At 43.8% G+C, this 20756-nt stretch overlaps 1 protein-coding gene across 2 annotated transcripts in view; it reads left to right on the plus strand.

The window, feature by feature from the left end:
* LOC116434683 (uncharacterized) overlaps window positions 1–20756 on the plus strand; it is a 294137-nt gene that overhangs the window by 182526 nt on the left and 90855 nt on the right. For both annotated transcript variants that reach the window (XM_076371565.1, XM_076371566.1), the window contains exons 6-11: window positions 8005–8215; window positions 12239–13317; window positions 14289–14505; window positions 14646–14894; window positions 15763–16123; window positions 19516–19810. In XM_076371565.1, the coding sequence (XP_076227680.1) occupies window positions 8005–8215; window positions 12239–13317; window positions 14289–14505; window positions 14646–14894; window positions 15763–16123; window positions 19516–19810 (2412 nt within the window). The remainder of the gene's footprint in view (window positions 1–8004; window positions 8216–12238; window positions 13318–14288; window positions 14506–14645; window positions 14895–15762; window positions 16124–19515; window positions 19811–20756) is intronic.

The following is a 20756-nucleotide window of genomic DNA, read 5'->3' on the forward strand; positions in this document are numbered from 1 at the left end:
ATCAGGGAAACCAGAGAAACGAGCACGCTGCCCGCACTTTTTCTCGTTCACCTTTTTACCTTGTGTGCTGTTCCGAACAGACTTGCTCGCGACACGTAATTCCAACAGTCTTTTTCCTGCCCCCGGCGAAACAGTCATTGTTTACTCGATTAACACTGTAACTGGCGAACCAGTGCTTCGTTGAACCACAGCGTCTACCTTATCAATACTGTCAATAGCATCTGTAGTATCTATAGCATTAAGAATACAAATATCCATCGTATCTTTAGTATCTACAGTATCAAAAGAGTCAATAGCACTAGTAATATCTCTAGTATCTACATCATCTATCCTATCAATAGTATCAATAGCACCAATAATATCTCTAGTATCCACATCATCTATCCTATCAATAGTATCTGTAGTATCTATAGCATCAAGAATACAAATATCCATCACATCCTTAGTATCTACAGTATCAAGAGAATCAATAGTACCAGTAATATCTCTAGTATTCACATCATCTATCCTATCAATAGTATCATAACATCAGTAGTATCAATAGTATCAATAGTATCATAACATCAGTAGTCTCAATAGTATCAATAGTGTCAATAGTGTCAATAGTGTCAATAGCATCAATAGTATCAATGGCATCAATGGCATCAATAGTATCAATAGTATCAACAGTATCAACAGTATCTATAGCATCAAGAATACAAATATCCATCACATCCTTAGTATCTAAAGAAAAAGAAAAAGAAAATATAAACCCTTGGTCCCGCGATTTATGGGAGACTTCCGGTGGCGTTCGAAAAGGCCATCGAAGCAGACCGTTGACCGTGACACGACCGGTTGTGCTCGACTCGCGACCGCTCGTAAACGTCCGTCGTGGAACTGATTCTTTCGTGTCGCTTTTTCGCGGGACAATTTGTCATCGTTCCAGCGAAACGACTGGCGCGAGTAGTATCGGACAGTAATTGGACGGACGGTGGCGGGCAATTAACGACGCGCCACTGCCGCCACGTTTGTTCCCTTTCATCGGGATATTACCGAATCACCGTGAGACAATGGGGACATTAATATGCGAGTGGCATAATGGAAACGAAATCCGGAGAGTGTCTCATTGGAAACGAATCTATTCGTTCTTTAAAAATGGAAAGGTACGTTTTCAATTAAGGATACGGTGATTAAGGGATGCCATTCGATTCGATGCATTTATTCGGTGGATTATGCAGCATATTTCATTGGCATTTCGCGTGAAGTTGTTTCGAGGTTTAATCGATCGAGGATTTGATTCTGTGGATTATAGATCAGATTTTGTCATTTTGAGACAATGTTGCGTGATTATTCGAAATCTTAGTGATTGATTTATGGATTTCTATAGATTCTATAGCATGTATTTCGAACCTTCAAATTATATGATAATTGTCCCAAGTTTGATTGATTAACAATTCGATGAAACACAGATGAAATTTTGAATATTAAAATCTCACAAATTTCATGAAAATTATGATAGATCTTCATGCTGTCTAATTAACAATTCAATTCGACGAATTCCTCTCGTGAATCATAAATCCGAATCTTCTAACTACACAAATACTGTCCCAAGTTTCCACGATTATTTAACAATTCAATCCAATATTCAATCGAACCGATCAAATTCTAAATATTAAAGCCTCTCAGATTCCGTAGAAGTTCTACAAAACCTCGATGATGCCTTATTAACAATTCAATTCGACGAATTTCTCTCGTGAATCATAAATCCGAATCTTCTAACTACACAGACACTGTCCCGAGTTTCAACGATTATTTAACAATTCAATCCAATATTCGATCAAACCGATCAAATTCTAAATATTCAAGCCTCTCAGATCCCACACACGTTCTACAAAACCTCGATGCTCACTAATTAACAATTCAATTCAACGATTTTCTCTCGTGAATCATAAATCCGAATCTTCTAACTACACAAGTACTGTCCTAAGTTTCTACGATTATTTAACAACTCAATCCAATATTCAATCAAACCGATCAAATTCTAAATATTAAAACTACTTAAACCCAATTAACAATTCAATTCAACAAATTCCTCTCACCAATCCCAAGTTACATTCTAACATTCCTAATGCCCATGTCCTCTAAGCTTCACAAACACCCTTTCTCCTTCTATCAACCTCAGAATACCCCATAGAAATCCATTTTTCGTTAATCGTCGAGAAGTCCCGAGCCTAGGCGGGCTCCTCGCGATCCGACGCGGCTCAGCGTGAGGCCGGTCTCGAAAACGGTCGCGTTCACCTGTGAATAATCGTTTAATTCCCGTCGCGTTGTTCCCTTCTTTCGGGACAGGGGACGCCCGGGCGGAATCGTTTACGCACACGCGAACACTGCCGTTAATTAACGCGATATTATATGACGGACACACAATAGGAACAACGCGTGTCTGGCTTATTATTCCGTCGGAGTAAATTAATTTACCCGACGCGTTCCGCTCCAGCCGAGCGCGAACTCGTTTAATACGGATTTTAATATTCCCGACAATGCCGGCGCGGAACGTGGATGAAACCCGTGAAACCTGCGGCCGGATTATCAGCTCCCCGTTCGACACAACCGTCAGTTTTCTTCGATTAACCCTTCGCGCTCGAGAGGTGACTCTCGGTCACCGTTCAGATGTCCCGTGTCACCATCAAACCTCAAATTCCAAGTTCCAAATTCTAACTTCCAGCTCTCAAATTTTAAATCTTAGATCTCGCGTTTTAAACTTGAAATATTAAATTCCATGTTCCAAATTGTGACCACCAGCTTCCAGATTTCAAATTTCAAATCTCAGATGTCCCATGTCACCATCAAATCTCAAATTCCAAGTTCCAACTTCTAACTTCCAAATTCTAACTTCCAGCTCTCAAATTATGACTACCAGCTTCCAGATTTCAAATTTCAAATCTCAGATGTCCCATGTCACCATCAAACCTCAAATTCCAAGTTCCAAATTCTAACTTCCAGCTCTCAAATTTTAAATCTTAGATCTCACGTTTTAAACTTGAAATATTAAATTCCATGTTCCAAATTGTGACCACCAGCTTCCAGATTTCAAATTTCAAATCTCAGATGTCCCATGTCACCATCAAATCTCAAATTCCGAGTTCCAACTTCTAACTTCCAAATGCCACGCTCCAAATTCTAACTTACAACAATAAACATAGAGTATCCCTATAATTCCCCTCCTTTCTCACTGAGTTAACCCTTCGCGGACGGATGTCGGCATTTCGGTGAGATGAAGCGTTCAGATTTGGAAGACTAAGTCGTGGAAAAATGATCTAATTAGTCGAACAGTAAAATATCAGTGCGCAGTTTTCTTTTTCTCTATTAATTCAGCGATTGATATACAATTTGTCTATTTCTCTTAATTTATTTCAATTTCTCTCTATTTCTATTATTCGAGCGATTGATATACAATTTGTCTATTTCCCTTAATTTATTTCTATTCCTCTTTATTTCTATTATTCGAGCAATCGATATACGATTTAAGGGAAAACGTACTGATCTCTTGTTCGACTAATTAAATCATTTGTCCGTAACTCGGTATTCGAAATACAAAAATTTCATCTCGCCGAAACGTCGACGTTCGTTCGCGAAAGGTTAAGGCAGCACTGCTCGCCGGGTCGGGCGCGCTGGTAAATAAATTCCGTCGTCGCGGGGGGTATATATCACGTTGGAAAAATTGAAGAAAATCACGGGCTCCCTTGGGGAAGCAGGTGGTGCACCGTACGTAAGTACGTAATCGGGGGAACTCGCGCAATTAGTGTTCCCGGGGAACGATCTGGCGGAAAAGATTTAAGGGATGCGGGAGGCGGTACGGGACGGGTCGGGGCGGGGCGGGGCGGGCTGGGAAATTGGTTGAGCGTAACGTTGAAAAGCAACGGGAGCAGCGAGATGAGGGTTGAAGCTGTGCCAAAGTCCTTACCCGCGGCCGGCCGGACGAGAATGAAAAATTGTTAATTCCATTGCGATCCTCTTATCGGCACGCGCGCCCTGCTGATGCTTTCTGCGAACGATTAAGCGATTCCCTAGTATTTTCTAGCTAATTTCGTCTGCTTCTGACGTGTTTCTGTAGTTTTCGATAGTTGTTGGTGGACATCTGAATGAAATTAGCGAGTGAAATGAATTAAATTGCATTGAGTTACATTAAATTAGATCAATTTGAATTGAATCGAACTAGATTATATCGTATAAAGTTGAATCGAATGGAAATAAAGTTAAGTCGAAATAGGTTTGCATTAATTGAGTTAGAATGTGTCAATTGAATTAAGTGAAATTAAATTGCATTGAGTTGAATTAAAGTAGATCAAGCTGAACTGAATCGAACCAGATTATATTGTATAAAGTTGAATCGAATGGAAATAAAGTTAAGTCAAAGTAAACTTACACTAATTGAGTTAGAATGAGTCAATCGGGTTAAGTCGAATTAAGCTGCATTGAGTTGAATTAAATTAGATCAAGTTGAACTGAATAGAATCGAACTTTACAAAATTGAATCAAACAAAGATTCAGTTAAATGAAATAGAAGTAATCCAAACTAAATCTGCATTAATTAAATCAGACTATCTGAATTAAATCGAGTTCCCCTGAAAGAAACTATACTAAATCAAAGTAGATTAACAGCCTCTCGGTACGCAACAACGAATGAACGCTATACAACAGAGAATTCCAAACCGAAGACGAACGAAATCTACAGTCGCTGGTATCGTTCCAAAATTATCAATATCCACGCGAACTGTTCTTTTCGCTCGGTTCGCCGGAGGAGGGCCGAGTGGTTCGCGAGAGGAGTAAAAAGGGACGACTCGGTAGTTCAGTTCCGGGGGCGATTAAACCGAGCCTCGTTCTTGGCTCTTTCGACGCCGGTTGTCCTACGTGTTCATTCGGACGTCCGGCGCGAAATTTATGGCACTTTTTGCCGCCTTCTTTTTCCCCTGTCCGCGGTTCGGCGTGATTTATGCCCGGCCCCGGGCGGAGAAACCGTCGCCGCGCGATATCTAACGCGCGTCAATGGACGCCGCGGCTGTCGGAATCGTTCGAGCTCGAACATTTACGATTCGTCGGACGCCTGTCGCGATTTCCTGCGTCTTCGAGATGCCCGAGGTACCGACGATCGAAACCGAATCGGCTACTTTGGACTCCGACGCCGGGACGGGCGGCTGGAGTTCAGTGACGGCGGCTTTCGCCGCGTCTGACTAGTCGCGGACCTTTTCTACTTGCTATCGTGGAGAGGTGGACTGACTTGTTTTTGATTTCTTTGAAAAAGGGGAATATTTGTTGAGGTATGAACAATGGTTTTGTTAGAGTATAGTCTATATTTTATAGTATGTTTGGTGTAGTGTCTCTAGTATTAATGGTGTGAACAGAATCAATAGTATTTGTATTACTAATGGCACCAATAGCACGGATAGTGTGAATAATATCAATGAAATTAATGACGACAATAGTATCAATAGTATCAAGAGTATAAATACCCATCATACCTTTAGTATCTACAGTATCAATACTACCAACATCACCAGTAATATCTCTAGTATCCACATCATCTATCCTATCAATAGTATCAATGGTATCAGTAGTATCTATAGTATCTATAGCATCAAGAATACAAATATCCATCATATCCTTAGTATCTACAGTATCAAAAGAGTCAATAGCACTAGTAATATCTCTAGTATCCACATCATCTATCTTATCAATAGTATCAATAACATCAGTAGTATCTATAGTATCTACAGTATCTATACAATCAAGAACATAAATACCCTTAGTATCCATAGTATCAATACCACCAATATCACCACTAACATCTCTAGTATCCACATCATCTATACTATGAATAGCATCAGTAGTATCTATAGTATCAATAGTATCTATAGCATCAAGAATATAAATATCCATCATATCCTTAGTATCTACAGTATCAAAAGAATCAATAGCACCAGTACTATCTCTAGTATTTACATCATCTACCCTATCAGTAGTATCAATAGTATCTATAGTATCCATACCATCAAGAACACAAACACCCTCAGTATCCCCAATACCAATACCACCACCATCACCATTAACCTCCCAATACCCATCACCAACCCAACCAACATCACCAACAACATCCTCAACACCATCCAAATCCTCCCATCCACTCTCGGGAGACGCCTCCGAGAGCATCTCGCGATAATTTCCCGAGAAACGGACACTTACCATTCCCGCGGCTTGTTCGCGAGCACTTTCGCGTTCCTTTCACGCGCGGATTTCGCGGCGGGAAGCCGCGGATGAATGTTCCTCGTTAATGAACGAGAGAGCGTGCGTGCGTGCGTCGACCCTCTCCGTCCCCGCTCCCCGGCGAGGGAACAGTCTGCCTCGCCGGCCGGAACGGAGGCGCGCACCGGAGGCCCAGACAAAACGATCTTCCCGGAAACGTTTGACGCCAAAGACCCGGCGGCCGGAGTCTCTCTCGAATAGACGCGCGGCGAATGGTCGATTACCGCGAGTGCGCGCATTGTCGCGCGCAGAATGCGGATACACCCGTGCAAAACCGGCTTTGAACGGGACCGAGGATGGTCTCCTTTTTTTTCCCCGCCTTCGTCCCCTCGTGTCCCCGGGATCTTGTCCCCGAGCACGTTAATTCGAAGGATGAATCGAGCAAGAACCAACTCGCAACGGAAATGAAACCGAGTGCCCCTTTTCAAACGATCTCGCGATAGAACTGAATGCGACTCGATGCGACGCTCTGTGTATCTGTGTTTTCCAAAGCGCAGCCGCTGCAATTTGATTTTTAGGGGGTGCAAGCGGAAGTTCGGGAGGGTCAGGATTTTATTGAATAGAAGGACGATGATTGTTTAGTTTAGTAACACTTTGCACTCGGAAGATTTGTCACTAGGTGACAGTTTTTTCAATTAACTTAACGGGAGAGGTGTTCACAAAATAAGGGGAACAATGGTGTTTTAGGTAGCATCGCCTTGGAACCATAGAGATCGATGGCTTGTTTCAGAATAACCCTTTGCACTCGAAACATTTGTCACTAGGAATATTCAATTTATCTTTATGATATATAGATATAGATGTCATATTAAGCTGTAATTGAATGAATTAACGTCGACGTGAACCTCAAAGTGAGAAACCAAGAGCACTTCGGATCGCAAATCGTTAAAGGTATTTTTCCAGTTGATTTACAATAAATGATGCGTTATAGTAAATATATAGATGTTAAAAATTATACATTATCCTTGCAAGTTAATGTATTTCGTTGAATATATATACTATAGAGAATCATAAGTACTTATCATTTCTCTCGATCGTAAAACTGTATCTAGAAAAAAGAGATAGCGCCGCCATATTGACACTGTACAGTTTCACGGGGAACAAGGGCGTCCCGTGATCACGATGAAAAGGCGGCTGACGTTCGCAGGACCTGTGCGTTATAGAAAATCCATCAATCGTGTGCTCTTTCCCTCTTTTTCATCGTTGGACGTCAATCCTGGCCGGGTTTCTGCGATCGACACGTTTACTCGCGCGGCTCCGATAGCTCCTTCCATCGCTGTCTCTTTCGCGTTCCCGATGAAAAATCGGAGTTCTTCGCAATTGTAACAATTAATATCATTCCGTGATTGATTAAGAGACGTTTCCTAAAAATTAGATTACACGTTGAACCTTTATTGATCTCAACATGTAACGAATAATATAATAATAATAATAATTCACGCAATGAAAAACTACATGAATGCTATAACATTGAAATTCATAAGCCACGTTGTCAGGAAATTAATTCTATATAGCATCAATTTTTTTAAAATTATTATGCACTTTAACCTTCGAGGTACGACGTCTGCATTTCTATTTTTGCTACTCAACATTTTTACTATCCTCACATGTGTTAATATTTTGCGTTCAAAATATTATGAATATTATCAAAGTATCATCGTTCAAAATATTATAAATCAGTTCTTTATAGTATTGTAATTGATGATGTTGATAATCTGCTTTCAGGCCCGGAAGAAGAGAAGCTGCTCGGCTCGATACTGCTTCCGTCGTACCGGGTCACCGTCTGCAAGCCCGAGGACAAGGTTAACAGGAAGTTCGCGTTCAAAGCGGAACACGCGAACATGAGGACCTACCATTTCGCGGCGGACAGCCGCGAAAGCATGAACCAATGGGTGAACGCGTTGACTCTGGCGACTCTGCTTCAGGATCCTAGTCCGTGAGTAATTCTAATCCCTTATTCTTCAATCTTCTATCGCTACGTTCTTAGGAAAATTTAGTAAAATTGTGATCTCGATTGTTCTAATAGACCGAGGAAAATTCAATAAAATTGCTTTTGATTTTCTTTGTTTTAATAGACCGAGGAAAATTCAATAAAACTTCGTCTGATCTCGATTGTTCTAATAAACCGAGGAAAATTCAATAAGTGCTTCTGATCGCGATTGTTCTAATAGACCGAGGAAAATTAAATAATTGCTTCTGATATCGATTGCTTTGCTAAACCGAGACGAATCACGTTGCAGAGTGAATTGGATTGAAATAAGAATCCAGTCCGCATTAAAAAATTGTTTTCAACCCTCTACTAGTAACACTAACATTGTCTAGAAAGCGTCTCTAAAATCTCAGAACAGCAAGAGAGGCCATTTAATATTTTCAAAGCGAAAATTATATTATTTGATCTTATTTTCGCTTTGAAAATATTAAATGGTCTCTCGCTGTTCTGAGATTTTAGAGACTCTATCTAGACAATGCTAATATTACTAGTAGGAGGTTGAAAACAATTTTGAAATAAATGTCGATTGGATTCTTATTTAGATCAAATAATATAATCGATATCCTGGATCCGATTCGATCGGGGTTCAATTAGCCGGGGGTGGTAACGCGGGCTAATCCCGTGGCGCCATTGTCGAGGATAGTCCGCGTGCGATCATTTATCTCGCATCGCCGGGATTTCTTTGCGTCCGGTCTCCATTTATTCGCTATTCTACGGGTGCCGTTTCTTTGAGCCGCGCTGCTCATCAGCGCCCGTATCGGCGCAACGATATCCCCCGCCCATTTCTCATCTCCCGGCGCCGCGATCCTAATTGTTTCGCTGCGAACATCGTTTCGTTTCCTGGCGCAACGAGTCTCTTTGCCTCTTTGCGTGGGAGGACGAGCGAGACAGAGATCGCAGCGTCGCGATAGACCGGTCGGTGTCGGATCGATAAGGGAATTTCCTTGGCCGTGCGCGCGAGAGGATTTATAGTCGTATGAAATTTTAATAAGAACGTGCTTTGATTATTCTTGTGAGCGATTGGGTGCAGCGGAGTGCTGGTCGATAATGGAACTCGCTCGTATTGGAGTTCCCTGTGCTCCGCAGTTTTAACCCTTTGCACTCCGTAGGCTCCTCTCGGTCGCTGTTCGATTTGGCACTGAAAAACTATGGAGTATAATGTTTAATGCTAAGTTTCCTGTGATGCATTGATACGTGAACTTATTATTAACTCAACTTATGTACGATTTCTCGTGAAGCCAGTTTCAAGAAATGTTAACTATATTTCATCGCAGAGTGTTGGGTATTTTTGGTAGAGAACTCTTGGAGTGCAAAGGGTTAATGGGAGTGTTGTTTAACTCTGGGTGAATAAGGTTTAATTAGGGTTAGTGTAGTTGAACATTTGGATTGTGGATTATGGATTGTGGATTGTGGGTGCTTTTGTATTTTGTTTGTTGGGTGGCAGGAGGGTGGTTTGAGAGGTGTGTTATTGGAATTTGATTAGGGAGTAGGAGAGCGTAGGGAATTAAGGTTTGTAGTGTTGGTGGATGTTTAGAGGAATGTTTAGGTATCTGGGGTTAGTATTCTTTTCATTGAACTGTGGATCGTCGAGAGAATTTATATAAATTCGAGAGTATAATGGTAATAGTGAAATTACAGTGGAAGGTCCTCGTTTCTAATGAAAGTTTTAAAAAGCTGGGTAATCCGACTCTGTACTCTCTCTCTCACGTTTCTCGTAAATGAGTGGAAATCCTGAATGCAGTTGTTGTAATTCAACTCTGTACAATTTCCCACCCTCAAATGTCTCACAAACGCAAAAAACCCCGAATTCATTTATTGTAATTCAATTCTGTGCAATTTTCCATCCCCAAATGCCCCAAAAATGCAAAAAGAAACCGAATTCATTTATTATAATTCAATTCTGTACAATTTTCCATCCCCAAATACCCCAAAAACGCAAGAAACCCCAAAATTCATTTATTCTAATTTAATTCTGTACCATCTTCCAACCCCAAATGCCCCAAAAACTCAAGGAACTCTAACATTCATTTATTATAATTCAACTCTGTACAATTTTCCACCCCAAATGCCCCAAAAATGCAAAAAAAACCGAATTCATTTATTATAACTCAATTCTGTACAATTTTCCATCCCCAAATACCCCAAAAACGCAAGAAACCCCAAAATTCATTTATTCTAATTCAATTATGTACCATCTTTCAACCCCAAATGCCCCAAAAACTCAAGGAACTCTAACATTCATTTATTATAATTCAACTCTGTACAATTTTCCACCCCCAAATGTCTCACAAAGACAAAATACCTTGTATTCATTTATCATAATTCAACTCTACATCATCTTCCACCCCCGAATGTCCCAAAAACACAAGAAACCCTGTATTCATTTATTACAATCCAACTCCGTACCATCTTCCACCCCCAAAATTCCCAAAAACGCAAAAAACCCTGTATTAATTCACCGTAATCCAATTCCGTGCGATCTCCCACTCCCGAATACATTTCCGGTAGCCGCAGCAAAGCGCAGAGCGCAACAAGAAGAAAAATAAGAAAGTTTGATCCCCGGCGCTGCCGCAGCTTCAGTTGCACGCGATCGCGAGCTTCCCGTACAAAATACTTCCATGCTTATCTAACGAACTCCCCGGCCGGCCCGGCGGACACGCGTGTCGGGGCTCGTCCCGAGTTAATCCGAAAAACCAGTCCGCAAATAAGGGTAGGCGGGCACGAGTTCCTCGCGTCGCGTTTTCGACCGGGCGGAGTCATTAGCTTTGAGAACTCGGCCGAACTGGAAACCGCGGCGCGGGCCTGCGGACAGAAGGAAAACTCGCGAGCGGCGGATACGAGAAACTGGAAACGAGCGTTCCGTAATTTTTCGACGGAACAACGCCCGAGGAGGACGCGCCACGGTTTCGCGTGTCCCCCCACTTTCCAGTACGCCGTTTATCCGGGGCTAACTTCCAGAAAGCAAACTAACGAGTTCGCGTAGTTGCACCGCGATTACGCGCGAGATGGGGACCTGCGTCCTGCCGCGACGCTTCGAGCAGCTAGCTTGGCCTCCCGGAGGCGGGTTTCGCGTTTCGTTCGATGCTGGTCGGTCTTGCTTGGTAGATAAATACTTGTTAACCCTTAGAAGATGATTTTGTAATCCTCCAACTCCAAGCTGTTTTTATAGTACGCCTAGCACATGAGGAATGTTATATTGTAATATCTCTTAGATTTCTTTGTCTTCCTTCTTGGTACAAAATTTGGATGCATAGAATTCGGAAGATACAGTGATCTTAGGATAATTCTTCTAAATTTATTCATTAGAATATTTAATAGTGTGGTGCAATATTGGAGCCTACAGAGTTCAAAGGGTTAACCCTTAGCAGATTATTTTGTAATCTACCAACTCCAAGCCGTTTTTATAGTACGCCTAGCACATGAAGAATGTTATATTGTAACATCTCTTAGATTCCTTTACTTTCCTTCTTAGTACAAAATTTGGATGCATAGAAGATTCAGTAATCTTAATGTAATTCTAAATTTATTCATTAATACATTTAATAGTATAAATGGTGTCATAGTGGAGCCCAGAGAGTGCAAAGGGTTAAGTCTTCGTTGGAGGAACGTTTGAAAATATGAAAATTCTTGATCGAAATAGAATAAACCGGAGTGGAGAAACGTAGAATAACGTTCTAGAAAATGGGAATTCCTGAGTAGTAATTAAAGCAATGAACAGAAGCGGAGAAAAGTAGAAAAGGGTTGTAATCAATGAAAATTCTCGAAAGTAGAGTCTATAAAGAAAAGTTCAGCGGTTAAACGTTGATTTTGAGAGCGAACCGCCGATTATAAGGTACAATGAATGTTATATCATATGAATTATAATTGTTCTCGAGTAATTTGGAAGCTCCGGTCATCGATAACCACCGTGGCACTCATGTGTTAATCACCCTAATACTCAGAAGCTCGTAAACTCGAAATCGGTTTCAGCGGAGCGGGCGAGGCAGCAGTGGTGATCGAGATAGCCGGGCAGCAGGACGGCGAGCGCAGCGCTCGGCCGAGCGTGTCCTCGATCTCGTCGATCCTGAACCAGAGCGCGGACGACAGCGACTCGGGTTTCCACGGGTTCCAGTCCCGGGACGAGCCGAGCCACGCCTCGAACAACAACTCCAGCCCGAACAGCGTGAACACGGCGTCCTTCCCGAACCTGAGCGGCAGCAACGGCAACACGAACACGAACAACGGGAACAACAACGCGAACAGCAACGTGGCGAACGCGGCGAACAACAACGCGAACGAGGTGCAGCCGATGGTGAACGGTTGGATCCAGCAACAGCAACAACAGCAGCAACAACAGCAGCAGTATAATCAATCGAGCACGTCGCAGCAGTACGGCCAGCTGATGCAGCCTGGCCAGCAGATGCAACAGGTCTACCCTCACCAAGCCATGCTGCACCAGCACATTCCGCTGCAGAACGCGGGGCAGGCCCACCAGGCCCACCAGCACAAGCTGCAGCAGCAGCAGGCCCAGTCCCCGGTCACGGTGCAGACCGTCCAGCCGATGCCCAGGAAGTTCGGCCAGCCGATCTACGCGAACGCGCCGCCCAAGCCGCGCAGGCTGACCGACGGCTCCACCGAGTACTCGACCCCGTCGCCTGACCCCGACTACCGGAAGTCCCCCGTCTCGCCCGACGTCACTATGACCAGCAAGAGCCCGATGTCCGACTACGACCGCGGCAGCGTCATCTACGGGACGAGGATCGGCAGCCAGCCAGCTCAGCAGAACCTGCGCACGGACAAGTCCGGACTGACTTACGGCTACACGCAGCCGCAGAACGAGAGACGCACGCCGGACACTTATGGCCGCAGCGCCGCTAAGCCCAGGTCTTCCGGAAGGGGAAACGGGGACTACGAGGAGGTCTACGGCGCGCCACAGCTGTACCAGAGACCCGCTGGGCCTGTGGGCTACTCCAAGGGAGCCTCTCCGGCGCCTATTCCTATACCGCTCTATGCTCAACAGCATCAGCAGTATCAGCATCAGCAGCAGATGCACTCGCCAGCTGCTAATTGTTAGTACTTTGTGGGGATGAATGGTGGTTTTTTTATTTCGTTTTGGGTTTGGAGGGTTTGTTGTTGATAAGTAATTTTTGTTGATAAGTTCTTGAGGAATGTAGTTAGTAAAGGCTGTGTTTCCTGAGGACTATTGCTATTGAGATGTGTAGTTGGCGAATAGTAGTCCTTGAGGACTAGAGTTACTGAGAACTATGGTTCCTAAGGACTATAGTTTCTGAGGACTAGAGTCCTCAAGGACTATAGTTTCTAAGGACTGTAGTTTCTAAGGACCATAGTTTCCAAGAACTATATTTCCCAAGGACTATAGCTCCTAAGTACTATATTTCCATTGGACCATAATTCCCAAGGACTGTAGTTCCTAAAGACTACAGTTCTTAAGGACAATAGTCCCTAAAGACTACAGTCCCCAAGGACTAAATTTCCCAAGGACCATAGTTCCCAAGGACTATAGTTCCTAAGGACTACAGTTCTTAAGGACAATAGTTCCTAAGGACTACAGTTCTTAAGGACAATAGTTCCCAAGAACTATAGTTCCTAAGGACTATAGTTCCCAAGAACTATAGTTCCTAAGGACTATAGTTCCCAAGAACTATAGTTCCTAAGGACTATAGTTCCCTAGGACCATAATTCCCAAGGACTGTAGTTTCTAAAGACTATATTCCCTAAAGACTACAGTCCCCAACGACCATATTCCCTAAAGACTACAGTCCCCAACGACCATATTCCCCAAAGACTACAGTCCCCAACGACTACAGTTCTCAAAGACTATAGTTCCCAAATACCATATCCCAAGGACTATCATTCACAAGGACTGAGGTTCCTAAGAACCATACTCCCAAAAACTACCCTCCCAAAGACAACACTTCCCAACACAATACTTTCCAATACCACACTCCCCAAAACAGTACTCTCCATCCACCTAGAATCTCCCCATCGATGAATCGTTCACGATGCATTTCTCTCACAGTAGCCGTGATGAGGCAGCCCAGAGCGCAGCCCCCGCCAAGGCCACACAGCGCCGACTTCCTCGAATACGAAGCGACCAGGAGGCCACAGCAGCAAATGCCAACGCACTGCGACGAGACGTTCAGCCAGCAGAGGCGTCCGCAGAGGCCTAAATCGAGCTTGGACATCGTCACGCCGTCGGACACGGCCAGCGACGGTTACTTTTATTCCGAAGAACGGTAAAGAATCCATTTCTCTCCTCTCCCTTTCACCCGCTAACCGATACCTCGCGATTCGCGAAGCTATCTCGAGGTTTCCCGAGACATCTCACGCTTTTGTCCGGGAGTGGTCGACGTTATTCGGGATTTGTTGCGATCAGATACGCGGCGCAGATGCGGCAGTCGGCGGTTTATCTCCACCAGGCGCCGCAGCACCACCAGCAACAAAGGAACCAATCGCTGTCCCGGGCGACAATGCCGCCGAAAGTAACGGGGATCCGCGAGAGAGCCGACGAAAGTAGAATAGCAACGCTGCCGGAGGCTTCTTGCTCCGGGCTGAGGCGCGGACAGCGCGAACACGTTCATCAGCAGCACGTGATGTCGCATCAATCGCTCCAGAGGCACACCGAGTGAGTCGATCCCTTCCTTCTCGCTTGTTCGATTCTGGGACACGTGTGCCCGAGCCTGTTTTCACCGGAATTTTACAACACTTCGATTCAGTTTCTTAGATTTAGGTTAACTTCCTAGGGTAGCCTCTTAGGTTAGCCTCTTAGGCACGGCTGAATTTTACATAGGGCTATTTTTTATATGGCAGAGTTCTGACAATGCTGTTCTCTATGGGAGTATATTGGAATGAAGTTTTTGATGATTAAATTATAATTTTTCTTAACCCCATGGCCTATGATCTCTTCCTGAATTCTGATCGATATATTAATTTATTGGAAGGAGAGAAAAATTCTAAGCATGTGTTATGCCTATATTTCCTTTTAACCCTTTCAGCCCTGAATTATTTATATTCGTCTTTTCACAACTGTCGTGTTTAAGAATCTATTAGTTGTCTTTTATCGGTGTGTATCGCTGGTAGCACTGCCAGCGCCGTGTTAGGCGCGGCTTTATTAGAATTCCAAGGGCACGCGCTCGATCGAAGTAAGCGTGCAATGGTATGGTGAAGGAACAAAAGATTGCTACTGAGTAACAATGGTACAAAATCATGTAGAGAAGATTGCGAAAGTGATCGGTGAATGCTTGATAGAGGCAAGAGAGGTTCTACTTTATGATTAATTTGTAGTAATTATTTTACTGCGATTAGTCACTGTCTGTTCAATTTCCTTCTATTGACAAATACGTCACCAAGAATAGATCTGATAAAATACAAATCCTCTTCCACTTCGACTATACATTTCACCCAAATTCTCACTGAAGCCTTTCAATGCCTCGAAAACCTCGTCTTCCGCTGTCAACGTCACGATGATGTTTGATCTTCTATTTCGCGATCAGAGTGACCAGCAGCGAGGCGAAGCTGCGGAGATCCTTGCGAGAGAAGAGCTACGAGTCGAGCAGCCGGGAGCTGCTGGGCCACATAGAGGACGGCACGGTCCCGCGGCGAATTCCACGGGAGTACGAGGGGTGGGGCAGGCCATCGAGCCACACGAGCCAAGGGACTCACGTGGCGCAGACGTGTCACGCGCCTCGTGCCTCCGCCAGGCGATGGAACGAGCAGCAGCAACAATTCTGCAGGTCCGCGTCCGCGCGGCTACCGAGGACCCGCCACCCTGCAGCCCTCGACCCCGACGACGACGACTACGGCGAACGATCCTCCGAGCAGGACTCGAGGGACGGTGAACGCAAGATCCAGCAGGTTCGTGAACTTTACCCTCAGGATCCTCTTCTTCTTCTGTCTCTCCGACTATCGCGATCACTGGATTAACCCTTCGCACTCGAAAGTTTTTCACTGAAAATATTCATGTTCCGACAAAAACAAATCTAACGGTGAACGCAAGATCCAGCAGGTTCGTGAACTTTACCCTCAGGATCCTCTTCTTCTTCTGTCTCTCCGACTATCGCGATCACTGGATTAACCCTTCGCACTCGAAAGTTTTTCACTGAAAATATTCATGTTCCGACAAAAACAAATCTAACGGTGAACGCAAGATCCAGCAGGTTCGTGAACTTTACCCTCAGGATCTTCTTCTTCTGCCTTTCCGCCTATCGCGATCACTGGATTAACACGTTGACGTCGGCGCTTTTTGAGACCCCGTTTAAAAAAAGGCGTGTGTGAGCCACCGGTGGGTCACGCCGGCGTCAACGTGTTAACAGTAGATTTACGGAACGCGTCAATTCGACGCGCATTGAATTTCATAAACATTATTTAGTAAATGTTTTTTGAATCTATCATTTTCTTCGTTTGTCTGTATATTTTAGATGTTAATGATAAAATAGACCGTGTAGTTTTGTAACGACTTCCTTATGATCCGCCTTAAAAGTATACCTGACGAACTGAGCAAATGACTAACAAGTGAATTGTCGGGTTTACCTGTTAGCAGACAGTCTCATTTCGGTCCCCCTCGATCGCGAGCGATAAGAATGTCTGTCACTTGTCCCGCAAGGTCATCCGACTGTTCCATTATGTTGAGAAAGTTGTCTCGTTAACGTAATTGACACTTGGACCGGGGAACCCTGGAGCGGCCGGGTTAATTGAAATTAGTAGATAACTGACGGAGTGACATAGATTTATTAGCCAGACGGCTGAGATGGTAGCAGCTCGATAGCGTTGTCTTATAAAACGTTCGGGAAAGCATTCCTTATTTTACTATCGCCTTTTACGTGCCAATGGTAGTTCAATATTATTGTTACTAATGTTAATAATCAGGAATAATTGACATCATTACTAACACCGTCGTATTAATATTTAATTAATCGAAACCTTTCAGAAAAACTTGCCTGTAGAACTCAAAACAGGCTACTATCAATATTAATGGTCCACAATAATTAATATCATTAACAATACCGTGTCATTAATATTTAATTACTCCAAAACCTCTTTACAAAAATCTCCCTCGAAAACTAACACTAATTGCACCATCACTAACATTAGTAATCAAATACACCGTATGATTAATATTCAATCACTTCGAAACCAGTTCTGAAAAACCTTTCTAAAAAACAAACGAACACCACTACCACCGTCAGTAATATTAATAATCAACAGTAATCAATATCATTAACACCGTATCATTAATGTTTAATCACTCCAAAGTCACATCAAGAAAACCTCCTTCAAAAACAAACACCGCTCGCACCATCACTGCCATTAATAATCAACAACACATCATTAATATTCAATCACTCCGAGACCAGTTCGCAAAAACCTCCAAAAACCACCGTCACTAATATTAATAACCAACAATAATCAATATCATTAACATGTGTATCATTAATATTCAATCAATCCGAAACCAGTTCACAAAAACCATCCTAAAACAAACACCACTCGCACTTCTCATTTCGAGGCACTCGTAACACAAACAATATATAACTTTACTTATTATTTCGCTGAGATCTCCAACAAACAACTAACCGGTCCACAGTTCAGTATTTCCCACGGATGATTCACGTCCTCTGTTTTCCTCGCGCAACTCCGAAACGTGTCCGGCCGCTGACGGAATAATTCGTGAGGACCGCGGTCGATCCCGATGACTCATCTTTCGGTGCAAACCGCGTCCACGGCGTGCCTGGATTTTCAGTCACGTCCGCGCCCCGTGATTCCGCTTTCGCCGCGATCCTGTTCGTCATCGACGTCGTCATCGCTCGCGGCCACGCCGGGCTGCTCTGAAACTCTTCGCACGACGCGTCGCGCGCACCGACTTCCTCGTGTTTCGCCGGACACGTGGGCGGAATTCGAATGCTCGGCCTTCCTTGAATCCATTCAGCCGACATCGCCGCGTTGCATAAATCTTTGTTTCTATTAAAATTACGTTTAACCCCCTGTGATTTATTTCCCGACTCTGATCGATACGGCTACTTTTTTCCCAATAAATCATTAACGAAGTAGCCGTATCGATCGGAGTTGAGAAAGAAATCTCTGTTCCCAATAAATCATTAACAGAGAAGAATTCTGAGCATATGTTACGCCTATATTTCCTATAATATCATAATAATATCAATTTTCTTATTGTGATTATTTCCAAGCAATTTAGCCTTTGCACTCCAGAGGCTCTAAGTCAAATGATTTGACACAGCGGAACTGTAAACTTTGATATTTAATATTAAACTTTGTATAATGCTTCAATATACGAAATATTGAAAGAAAATAGTTCTCGATGCATGTGAGATTTCTTAATTCAATCTAAGATGTCGTCTGTATCTCATTAGAAAATATTGAATGTTTCCGGTGAAAAACTTCTGGAGTGCAAAGGGTTAATGAGAATTAGATATATGAAACTAGCGTTTGATAAGGGTTAAGTTTATCCAATCTTTGATTTTGATTATGGAATTTCGTTTGGAAATGGGATTAGAAAATTAATCGAAGAATTGGGAATGGATCAGGAAACAGAGGAATATTCCGCGATCCTTCCCGTGCAAGATATTCGTGGAGTGCGCTGAACTCGATCCAAAGTGCCTAGAGTATCGTCGGAAATGAACTTGTCCGATGCGAGGACTCCATCGGCGCCGTTTTAATATTCGATTCCCGTTCGCCGCGCGCGGAGAATTGAACCTTTCTATTCCGTGTTTCTCGAGTATGAACTTGGAACTAACCTTCGAATGCACTATAACGTTTTATCGGTGATTTTGATAAATGTAACACTCCAATGATCAATACTCTGATAATAATCGTTAGATAACGTTCTCTATATTTATCTAAAGAAATCTAATTTCTCCTAGCAACTTGATTCCATCACTCGATTAATCGGTGACAAATCAGTAATTAAAGTTTGAAGAACTATTAATTAACTGGAACAACCGAATCTGTTAAAACCACTCAAATTTCTCGTTTCACCATTGTCAAACAGAAACTATAGTTGTAATAATACGAGAACAACCTTCGCTAGGTAACATTATATGAATTAGGTAACATTATTTCCGATATAGAAATGTTTCCAAATGTTCGTTTAATTAAGCGAACTATAGTAACTCCATTTCTTTGGGGGTGACCGTTGACCCACGACATTCAACGTGTCAAATCTCCCAGCCAGAATTGCACCCTCCAATCAAACTCTGATCCCCATTGCGAAAGTTCCGTTAAAATTTCAGCGCGAGGAGTCGATGAAGCGGCTGCTGGAATGGAAGCAGCGGATGCTGCAGTCGCCGTTGACCCGAAAGCCGTCGGGCTCGGCGAACAGGGGCCGCGCTCAGAACGAGTTGTCCAGCTACTACAAGCAACAGGCTCTGCTCGAGCTGGCCGCGCACGAGGCGTCGGTCGCGGAGGGCCGGCACTCGAGGCGGCGCGAGGACGGCCACCGTCCGCACGTCCGCAGCAAGAGCACCGACGGACGCCGGACCGTCGCGAACGTCTCGCGATACAACAGCTACTCCAGCGACGACGAAGGTAGGGACACCTCGCCTGAACTTATTATCTGAGTTGTTGGCTTCGACGGACGTCCGTGGGTCTCCTCTTCCGGGAACCGAGAAACAGCTGATCCAGAGACCGAATATTAATTTCGATGCTTCCACGGCCTGGAGTGTTACATTCATCTCTGGCTTCCGGAGAGAGCCGTGTCCAGGAACTTTTCCCAACGTTTAAAAACAAAATTCCTAGACACGGCTCTCTACCGAAAGCCAGAGATGAATGTAATCTAGAGACATAGGCGAAACAAGTAGAGACAAGAAATCAGAGGAAAAAGGGAGGAACTAAAGACGTTCGATTGGAAAGGAATTTGTCTAAAGGAATCAGTTGGAGGGAGAAGCTTGATCGTTGATTGATGATTGATCGTCCTAGGTTGTCACGTCCGTGGGAAGTCGTGGATCTTCCAGAGGCTTTCCAGGTTCTCGAGAAAGACTCGATTCAGACGATTGTTCTCGAGACGCGACGTTTGCTTCCTTTCTAGGACAGACGAGCTTCGCTTCTCGAGGACAATTGTTAAGATGTTCGCTGCTCGTGTGCGAGTTTACATAGAAAGAATTCTGGAAACAAACGATTCTCCCATGGAAGACAACTAGGAGACTGACGAGTGGATCTTGATAGTTCGAAGCCGATTCGACCTCGGACGTAGAGGAGTCCCACGATGGCCTTGTCTGCGAGCTCGAAAGTAGATAGCTGGACTGTATTACTAACGTGTAACGCTCTAACCACCGGTCGGCGTTAACGCGTTCACTGCCATGAGAGTTTCCAGCGTTCTATGCATCCCCATTCCTCCACAACAAAGACAAGCCTCACTCGAACGCATTCGCTGCCACGTGCAACTCCGCGTTACATCCTCGACAGACTCCATTCCACCGATACACACTTTTCCCACGAAGACACTCGGCAGTTTCTAATCCTTCCTCCACGAGTG

Source organism: Nomia melanderi, chromosome 10, assembly GCF_051020985.1.
Source record: "Nomia melanderi isolate GNS246 chromosome 10, iyNomMela1, whole genome shotgun sequence".
In the NCBI taxonomy this organism is placed as follows: domain Eukaryota; kingdom Metazoa; phylum Arthropoda; class Insecta; order Hymenoptera; family Halictidae; genus Nomia; species Nomia melanderi.